The 10,989-nt window shown below is 30.1% G+C and overlaps 2 protein-coding genes across 2 annotated transcripts; both read right to left on the bottom strand.

Annotated features, from left to right (window-relative positions):
• Nucleotides 1-1,245: 1,245 nt before the first annotated feature.
• Nucleotides 1,246-5,708, bottom strand: LOC126900619 (zinc finger MYM-type protein 1-like). Its single transcript, XM_050676465.1, has 2 exons — nucleotides 5,230-5,708; nucleotides 1,246-4,231 (listed from the first exon to the last, which is right to left on the bottom strand). The coding sequence occupies exon 2, from the start codon at nucleotides 4,196-4,198 to the stop codon at nucleotides 1,616-1,618; it is 2,583 nt and encodes an 860-aa protein (XP_050532422.1). The 5' UTR covers nucleotides 4,199-4,231; nucleotides 5,230-5,708; the 3' UTR covers nucleotides 1,246-1,615.
• A 3,698-nt stretch (nucleotides 5,709-9,406) lies between these two features.
• Nucleotides 9,407-10,447, bottom strand: LOC126900759 (zinc finger BED domain-containing protein 5-like). Its single transcript, XM_050676689.1, has 2 exons — nucleotides 9,781-10,447; nucleotides 9,407-9,702 (listed from the first exon to the last, which is right to left on the bottom strand). The coding sequence occupies exons 1-2, from the start codon at nucleotides 10,445-10,447 to the stop codon at nucleotides 9,407-9,409; spliced, it is 963 nt and encodes a 320-aa protein (XP_050532646.1).
• Nucleotides 10,448-10,989: the final 542 nt, after the last annotated feature.

The raw sequence follows: 10,989 nt of genomic DNA, 5'->3' as shown, positions 1-10,989 counted from the left end.
TATTGTTGTTGTAACTAAAGCACGTTATATAGAATTCTATTTTAATAAATATTATAATATTTATAAATGTTGTAGTTATTTTATTTTTAATAAATACAACATCATATGCGAAAGATATTCTTTGTCTATATATATTTATACAAATTTTGATGAGTCAATAAAAACTAAAAATTTTAAGTATCAGTACTTATTCAGTTATGGAATGTACTTACACCAGTATAAGTTATAGGTACATACCTACTCTATGTATACAAATATTTGCAACTCAATAATTAGTCGTTCTAAAACTGTTTTTGACCCATCAAAATTTTTTGTAAAAATTATATTATTTTTAATTAGAAACAAACAATGAATAAATATTAAGTTAACATGGTCCAAAACTGTAAAAATTATTTTAAAAAAATTATCTACATTACCATAAGCTCTGAGTAGCTGGTGTTACCCACGTGACTCACCTCTGGGATCCGTAATTATACAAAAATATGTTTAACTAGATAGTTCAAGGGTAACCCCATGAGGGCAGACTATCACAGACAGCACTTAACAATTGACGACTTAATCAACTTGACCAAGTGCATGGACGTGCTTCAAATTCGACAATAATACGTTGCAAACATCAACAATAAAAAGACTTATAATGAAATTCGGCACTTCCTTAACATAAATGTAAACAACAACCAAAAATAACGAATGATGAAATATTGACAACAAATGAATTTTGTAACTTATTCTTAGTAACCGATTTATTCTACTACAAATAGAACTAAAACACACAAAAACTAAAAATTTAATTGGAAATTGATAATTTAAAAAAATAACAATAAAGTAAAAAGACTGTGTTATAAAAACATTTAACAAAAAAATTCTTCATAAAAACTTAAAAGCAACGGACATACGATACAGCTGTGATAAAGAGAATGAACAGCAGATAGGGCGGAAGTGTTACCATCTCACCGGACCTATGCCGCCAAACAGATAAAATTTGAATTTTACGCTGAGTGCGAACAATGTTTTACTCAATGGTGCGAACAGTAAATAAAAACTAATAAGTATAAGTACTTATATAGCTACGGAGTGTACATACACCAGTACAAACTGTCTTCACCCAAAACTAAAAATCAAATTAAAATAAATATAGTTTAAGAAAACTAAAAAACACGCTTTTAAAGCACATCGAACTAAAAAGTTCAAAATAATTTTTAGTTTGATGTGCTTTAAAAGCGTTTTTTTTAGTTTTTTTAAACTATATTTATTTTTCACTTTTTAGTTACATGTTATAATAGTAGTTACTATCAATATCATGGTTGTAACGGGTAAAGGGGAATCAGGGTTCGATTCCGGAGAGGGAGTCTGAGAAACGGCTACCATATCCAAGGAAAGCAGCAGGCGCGCAACGTGAAGGTCAGTGGCGGAACTACGTTTACTGAGGCCCGTGAATACAATTTTTCGGAGGCCCTATTATATCTGTAACCAAATTCAGCTGACATAGGGATTTTAGTTTATACACATTTAAAAATGTGTATATAATTATGTAATTAAATTATGTATACTGTATAGTTTATTAAGAACTTATTGAATTATAAATTGAATTGAAAAATTACAAATATGAATATACTTATACTTGAAAACTTTTTTTTCTGCTACGATCTTGAGAAAATAACTTAACCAATGACGACAAATTCAATTTTTTAGCCCGTTCATTTTCAATTGAAATCATTGCAAGGCCACTGAGCCGTGTTTGGCACATGGTGCTCCTGAGATAATTCTTTATTAATTTAAGTTTTGAGAATGTCCTCTCTGCGCTTGCCACAGTAACCGGTAATGTAAGGAACAAATAAAATGCTGTTAACAAATCTGGGAAACTAGTAATTAAATTATTATTATCAATTATTAGTAATTTAGTCATATCAAAAACGCTGCGACAAGATTTAAGCTCAGAAGCAAACAGAAATTTAAATGATTCGATTTGTGTTGTAAGTTCTGCTGGATTAAAGTCCTCAAATGCCTCTGCCAACTTTTTTGCACTCTTACCGATCTCTTCATCAGATATTACAGTTGGTCGTAAAATACAACTAAATAAATCATTTATTTCACTAAGGCCTACAAATCTTGTTTTCAATTGTGTAACAACAGTATCAATACATCGATATAAAACTTGAGTTTTAAAATAATGGTTTCCTTCTGAAAGACGTTTATCTTGACATAGCTCACCATAAAATTTTTTTACTTTTCTCGTTCGTATGCAAGAAAACTCGGGCGTTACATTCCATTGTAATGCTTTAGAATTAGCTTCTTCTATTAAAATGTTAAAGTTATCGCGAATTTTCCCCATATTTTCCAATGTGCTTTTTATCAAATCAACAGCTTTGCCAATATCAGCTCCAGGCGATTGAAGTATTTTAGATGCTAAATTAATTTTTGACAATATTTTATACATCAATAGAATTAAAATAATTGTTTCATAACTTTCGAAATATTTTTTGAGTGTGGAGGCATTGTTTTGTTCATCCTTATTACGCCCGGTCAACGTAATGTTGTTTAAAACTTTCATAACATCTGGGTACATATGGTTGAGTGATATCAAACAATCAGTTCTAGACGACCATCGTGTTGGGCACAGCCTTTTGAGTGATCTAGAAATTTCACAGCTTTCTTTTTTCAATTTTGCCCATCGAAGTATACTGTTTCCGAAAAAAGTATATAGAGTTTCTAACATCTCAAAAAATTGTCTGATTTCCGTAATATCTTTCACAGAATCGTTTATCACCAAATTTAAATTATGCGATGCACAATGAACATATTTTGCTTTTTTCTGTCGTTTCCGAAGTCGAGCCTGCAAGCCATTATGTTTACCACTCATACTTGCTGCTCCGTCTAATCCAATTCCTCTAAATTTACCAATATCAAGACCATTATCTTTAAATGTTTTAACTGTTTGTTCTTCTATTGCTTCACCTGTACTTCCTTCTGCTTCAGAAAAACCTATGAAATCTTCTTTTATTTCAATACTTTTAGGAATTCCAAGTTCATTTTTTTCTATATGTACATACCGATATATCGTAGAAACTTGGTCAACCTTGCTTATATCTTGTGTTGAATCTAGAATTAAGGAAAAAAATGGCGCGGAGGTAACATCAGATATTATATTTTTCTTTATTTCACTTTCTATTAATGCAATTATTTGATTTTGAATTTGGTGGCTAAGATATTTTATGCTTCCCTTTGGCTTCTCTAGAAGTGTTGCCAATATTGGATCATATTTGGCTAGAAGTCTTATTAAAGCCATAAAATTTCCATTATTTTTGAAGTTAGCATCTTCTCTATGGCCTCTGAAAGACAAATTTTGGCCACCTAATGTGATCGATATATCTATTATACGTGTCAAAACTGCGGTCCAATATTCAGATTCAGAAGCGTCTTGCTTTTTTATTTGACAGTCTATACTTAAATTTTTATGATACATATTATAAGCTTTACATGACACAAGATGAAATGTAGAACTTTCATGACGGTTCATAGCAATCGTTATGTGATCCCAGTCATCAAATCCGTCAATCCATGACGTTTGTTTATTTTTTAATCTATTCCCGAACAGAGTACATGGCTGGCAATATGCAACTTGACGAATAATCGAATAACTCAACCATAGTCTAATTGTCTTTCCACCAGACATTGATGACCCAGAATAATAATATTTCTCATTGAACGATAAATTAGATACACGATTATCTGAATATCTATAGAATGGTCCTTTAGGTTGGCATGGTCCATATTCAACAATAAATTTTTTTGCTGCGTCAGGCAACTGATTTAGATGGCTAAAATGACCAATATCAGTAGGGTTTGGTAACATCAGAAGCTTAGTAAAAAAATTTAAATCTGATATATTGTTACTTGGGGACGAAGATGAAGAGCTGGATGGTATTTTACCTAAAAATTCGTTGGTCGATAAAGGTGAGAAACTAGATGATGTTTCATGTGCAATAGTGGTGACTGAAGAAGAAGGTAAGGGACTTGATGGCATATTTTGTGTTACATTGGCTGAAAAAGAGTTTGTAGAAAAAGATGGTTCAATTTCCGAATTTTTGATAAAGTACTTTGAAACAGACGGCAACAATTTAATCTTTTGCTCTTCTTCTGCTTTACGTTTTCGTTTACTCGCTCCACTCTCAAATCTTTTTTTATTCGGACCATTCATTATAAAACGAAATTCTCAAAGTCAAGTTGTGCACTAAAATTATAACACAAGAACAATACGTTTTCTTTCTATATTTTATATTATTATTAATATTATTTGTATAAGCAATTAGAATTTTAAATGAAATATCAGAATAAATTTAATATTGAAATTTCAAATATTATGTTGAAAATAATTAACCCGTCATTGGTAAACATGTGAGCTCGGCGCTCACACAAATAGCATTTTAAACGTCAGTCACATAAATGTTTGTTATTTTGCTTGATTCTCTTATTACCTTCAAATAAAAGCTTACCAATAATTACAAAAAAAAAAGCCGCTATCTGTATTTCCTCAAGTTTTCAGTGTGCAAAGTTAACTGTACCGATAAAGTGAGCGTCGCTTTCACAGTTTATCAATTTCATATTTTTTGAATTGCTTACGTTTATTTTTTTTCAAAATAATGGCCAATAAAGTTTAATCTTTGTTGGAGAAGACTGTAGAACAGTTTTTAGAAGACTTATGTCAACCCAAGTGTTGACCCCGTCCAATTTTTTGAAAATGAATCGGGCAGTGACATTTCTGAACCTGCGCCTGGTACTCACAATACCAGTCGCATAAATAATAAAAATACTAGTATTTTACAAAAAATATTTTACCAATTGGTAGTGAGCAAAATGATACTTTTCTATGTATGATTCAATTTTTTGAGTTGATCGAGTAATTAATAATAAAGGAAAAAGTAACGTGTGAGCGCGGTGCTCACAGTTTAGCAATCGTGATCCGTAACATAAGTTTACCAACGACGGGTTAAAAAATTAAAAATTACATAGACAATAATAACATCAGTTCTTTAGATTAAATCTTAAGTCTACTTTATAATGTTTTATGATGTATTAGATTAAATTAAAAACAAATAACGATACTATTTTATACCTACTAATACTATGTTTAAACTTAAATAATTACATGTTATACCTTGTCGGTAAGTACGTAAAAAAATATATTCAGTCATTAGTTTTAATATCAGATTGTTTAATTTTAGTATTTACCTAAGTACTACAAATGACGTCTAAGACGTTGATTTTCTCTGTCGCCGAATAATAGGATCGTCTTAAAAATGATAATTTATAATCACCAAAGTTAACGTAGTTCCGCCACTGAACAAGTAAAATACATTTCGAGTAACGCATCGCCGCCTAACAGCGATAAGAAAATATATTTTTATAAATAATTCTCGTATTGACATCAGATAACGCATATACACAACACAAAACACGTTTAAAAATATACTATAGTCTATACCCTTATCGGTTCGTTTTCGTGGTGAATATTAGAATAATAATATTTCAATATCTCATGTTTTTGTTTACTTGAAATGTTACAAAATGCATTGCATCTAATATTTCTATGATTAATACAATGAACTAATTTTTTTATTAAATAAGATAAATAATTAAAAATTTCGCTATGAGGCCCCTTTAACAACGAGGCCCGCGGAAAATCCCGCCTTTACACATATGTAGTTCCGCCTCTGGTGAAGGTAGTGACGAAAAATGACGATACGGGAATCATACTTTGTAATCGGAATAAATACCCTATATATCTCTTAATGAGAATAAAGCGTATTAATGTATAAGTTTTAATAGTAATTAGAATATATATATATATATAAATGTAAAGAAACTTAAGTACGTAAAAGTATCATGCACGAGATATAGCCGTGTTTTGTGGGCGGGGGGAACGTTATACACGAGGTATATACGGCGTTGGCTGTAGGGATATATAAATGAATATTATGTAGTGTAAATTATTAATAACAAAAATTTATACAACTACACATTAAAAGTATTTTTTGTAAATATAATTATAATTAATTAATATGACAATTAAATATTATTCGATTAAACTAACAAAACAATCGATCACTTAACGCTCCGGCCCAGCACGGCGGAGGGTCAAGCACATACTGATTTTATTTATCGATAGGCCTTATCACCTTCATGACAATTACAGAATACTACAATTAACATATACGTATATATAAATATTAATATATATATATTAATATTAGCAACGATGGTAAGAATATATAATCTTCGCATAATATCTCGGCACTTTCGCTGGCGTCGACGACGCGATGTCCGGCGCGATCCTCGGGCGTCAAAAGGTTAGCAGCGTAAATGACGACGGTAAGCGAGTGCAAATCGGTTTGTTGACATTGTCACTTTGACAACGGTAAGAAGACTACGGTATCATTAGCGGAGGGACGTCGCACAGTGGGACCAAACGCTGATTTAGCCGGCCAAAAGTACCATTTTTAAATCAACTAATAAAATTTTTATTTATTATATCCTTATAAGGTCATGTACAAAAATTCAAGGTTAGCTTAAATTTAGCTTAAAAGTTGTCAAAATTAAATGTAATTAAAACTAATGATTCGTTAAAATTAAGTTTAAATAAAGTTTCTAATAATATACATAAAATAAAATAAAATAAGTTATACAATTGTACCGTGCCACTAAATTTTGTTTTATTTTAGACATACTATTATATTATTGTTAATATAGTTTATTATTGTTAACACTTACCACATACTTGATTATCCATTATTTAAAATTAATAGAATAATTTTTACAACTATTAAATTAAAACAAAACTGCAATTAATTCACTATGAAACTTATAAAAAATATGTGCAAATTATTATGACGTGACGCGCTGTTTGTAACATGTAACACAATCTGATTAAACAGAAAAATGTTTTGGTAATAATAGTAATATATTATAGTGCATCTTTTACAATTGAATATCAACTGTAATGAAAATTTATTGTTGTTTAAAAGCTGATAAAGTTGATCGAACTGATAAAACTAATGAAATGATTAAAATTACAATTTTTACGAAAATACACGTTTATTATAGGGAAATTCTATGTGCAGGGCTCAAAAGAAATAATAAAAAACCTAGAAAAAAAAAACAAAAAAGTACAGTGTTATGATATTTAAATAGCACTCAACCTTTACTATATCAATTTTTGGCCTTGAATTTTTGTACATGACCTTATAAGGATATAATAAAAAAAATTGTTATTAGTTGATTTATAAATGGTACTTTTGGCCGGCTAAATCAGCGTTTGGTCCCACTGTGCGTCGTCGGTCGTGCGGCACTTGCTGGACTTTGCACTGCGGCGTATAACGCGCGGTGTTGGTCAGTGAAATACTCATAAAATAGGGCGACGACTGATAAAGGTGGCACGAGTCGTGGGGCATCGTGTATAACGAAACGACGCGGGGCTGTGTCAATCACAATAAAAATTTGTTGTATATATATATATATATATAATTGATGACACGCACGCGTATACGGGTACAAAAACCAAAAATAAAATTATACAGGAAAATAGTGTTGTTGGCGAGTGGTGAGCGGGTTGGGGTGAATGCGTTACGACCGTCTAGTCCAGTGGTCGGCAACCGGCGGCCCGCGTGGCTATTGAATACGGCCCGCTTTAAATTCTAAATCGACTAATTTAATTGAATATCATTTTGTATAAATATAATTGAACGTTGCGTTTTTGGTACGGGTATTTTATATAAGTCATATTTTATAATGATATATATACCTTGACAATTACCGATAAGATAATAATATTACCGATAATAAGTACATGTGTATTTAACTTATAATCTCAGTTTTCGATTCTTTTCAGTTACGTTGCGTTTTTCGTACGGGTATGTGATGTTTGCATCGTCTGTAGTTTTAAATTTCTATAATACTGCAATTTATATTTTATATTTATAGTGATCGTTTATTTGGCTGTTAATTTAAATTTTAAACGAATAATAATAATGCACGTCAATAAACAAAGAAAAATAGATTCTGAATGTCGAGTTTTTAAAAATAAATTAACAATATCCAACAACAAAAATCACATTAAGCATTTTACCAATACATTACATTCATACTTTCATATTATAATTATATTAAAAACTGTAATTTTTATTTTATACATTTTATTATTTTAAGTTTTAGATAGTATTTTTTTGCATAATAAATAATGTAATTATAAATTTTTTTTTTTATCTGGCCCGCGAACTCTTTAATTTGTAAATGTGGCCCGAGAATTAAAAAAGGTTGCCGACCACTGGTCTAGTCCATGGATGGGAAATAGGATTTGTTCAATGTGCCAATGTATGACGCAATTCAAAACAAAATTTTCAGCTGTGCCACTAGTAATTTTTTTATCAAAACAGTAAATTTTTACTGTAAAATTTACTTGTAAATTTTACAAAATATAAATGAAAAATTAATGATAATAATTATGTAAAAATGGAAATAATATTAAATTATTATTATTAATGTTGGTTAGAAACCTTTTGTTTCATATTGCTTGAAAGCTTTTTTATGTTTGGTTGATATGCTGTTGCTTGCAATGCAATACATGCTGCCGAATCTTTCTCGGTTAGTCTGTTCCTAGTCTTTGAATTTGTATGATTTAATACAGAAAAGAGACTCTCGCAAACATAAGTTGAAGAAAAAATCGTTAACAATGAAATCGCCAATTTTTTGACGGAGTAAAAGGTATCTGGAATATTATTCCATACTTTTAATATTATGTTGTCAACACCGCAATCTGTTTCTTCGTTCTGTAATCGATGACGTTCCAATTTTTCGATACGCTCTCGCATATTCACAAATTTGTGTGTCCAAATTGGATTAGTTTGCAAATCAATTAACTGAATTTCTAAATTTTCTAATTCCATCCAATTAAGAAGATTATTGTCAAAATCTTGCACATCAAATAAATCTGGATAGTTAATAATTTTTATCAATTTTTCAATTCTTTTAAAATCATGAAATCTTTGTGAAAACTGTTCTTTAAGAACACCAAGAATATTTGAAAATTCATTGGTAAAATCCCAATTTGATTGTTCAAAAATGTCCACTTCCCCCAACATTTTTTTCAGTTTCGGGAAGTATAGAAAATTTCCAGATTTAACACCATTGATAAACATATCTAATTTAATTTCAAAGCCTTTTATTAATCCAAACATGACTTCAATTGTTTTACCACGTCCTTGTAATTTTTTATTCAAAGTATTTAAATGCAATGTTACATCTGTGAAAAACATCAATTTTGTTAGCCATTTTGTATTATAAAGTTCTTTAAATTCAGTCTTATTACCATGTAAAAATAACCGAATTTCGTCCAAACAATTTATAAATCTGTCTAACGATACGGCCGGCTTAGCCAACGTACATTATTGCACATTAAAAGAGTATCATATTCACAGTTAACATCATTTAAAAGTTTTTTAGATTGACTTTTATGCATATCACGAGCAACTATAAAATTAATAATTTTATTAACTTGTTCTGACAATTTCTTTAAATTACTGGTACCAATTTTGGAACACAACATTTCCTGATGTATAATGCAGTGAAATCCAATTATTGGATGTTCGACATGCTTTTCAAATACCTTAACAAAACCTATTTGTGCTCCAGTCATATTGGGTGTTCTATCTGTCGTGACAGAAATAATTTTTTTTTAATTTATGTTAAGTTCTTTTAATTCATTGACAATATCACAAACATCTGTACCTCTTGTTCTTTCCGGTATATCAGCTAATTTTAAAAGTTCTTCGCGCATTTCATTTCCATTTGAAAAACGTGCAAAAACTGCTAATCTAGCAGATGACTTTATATCAGTTGTTTCGTCCAAACAAATCGAAAAAAAATTACAACTATTAATATCAGACTGAAGTTGATCAGAAATATTGACGGTCATTTTTAAAATTCTTTCTTTAACAGTATTTCTACTTAGTTGTAATTCTTGAATTCTTTGAAGTATTTTATCTTTATTATTAAAATCTTGAAACAAACTAGGAGCAGCTTTTAACATGACTGTTTTTAAAAACTCACCCTCACAAAATGGTTTCGAGTGTTTGGCAATCAAATGAGAAATTTCGAAACTTGCTTCAGTGACATTATTAGAGGTTTTTACGAATTTACATAACAAATTAGACTGGTTTTCAATTGCCTTCAAGCGTTGAGAAATAACTTCTTTTCTTTCGGCAATATTTAACTCAGAAATTTCTTTGTGGTTTGTTTCAAAATGCCGTTTGATAGAAAATGTCCGAGACACAATAACTTCAGAGCACAAACCACATCGACTTTGATCTACATATTTAATAAATCCATATTCAATTGTCCATGACGGTAAAAAATTTCGAACATCGTGTAATTTTTGTTTTTTTGTATGTGACATTTTTAATATAACTATAATACACTAATAACGTAAAACTTGCACGCTGTCGTATTCCTTCAATACACGAACGAAAACTGATTATATAGTTCTAATTTATCCACATACTTCTAGTAATCTTAAATCTAATGTCCCACTACATTAGACCATATAAATTATATTTTAAAATAATTAAGATAAGATAACATTACGTCGTTGTGAAATATAGATTATTAATATGTGCCATTGATAATTAATTTATTGAATGTTATCTACTTAAAAATCTATAAATATGTATGGACAAATGAAAGTTTTTCGAGTGCCATCGAAAACTTCATACGTGCCAAACTTGGCACGCGTGCCACTTATTTGCCATCCCTGGTCTAGTCTCAAGGCCGTAGGACACTTGCGCGTGGAAAGTTACAAACAACTCACAAACATACATGTGAAACTAATAAAAGCGTGTTAAAAATATAGTTTAAAAAACTAAAAAAACACGCTTTTAAAGCACATCGAACTAAAAAGTTAAAAATAATTTTTAAAATAATTATGAACAAAAAATACTA

Source organism: Daktulosphaira vitifoliae, unplaced genomic scaffold (genome assembly GCF_025091365.1).
Source record: "Daktulosphaira vitifoliae isolate Bord-2020 unplaced genomic scaffold, ASM2509136v1 Scaffold_1, whole genome shotgun sequence".
Taxonomy (NCBI): domain Eukaryota; kingdom Metazoa; phylum Arthropoda; class Insecta; order Hemiptera; family Phylloxeridae; genus Daktulosphaira; species Daktulosphaira vitifoliae.
Note: the sequence above shows the minus strand (reverse complement) of the source record. Positions and strands in the feature narration are given on the sequence as shown.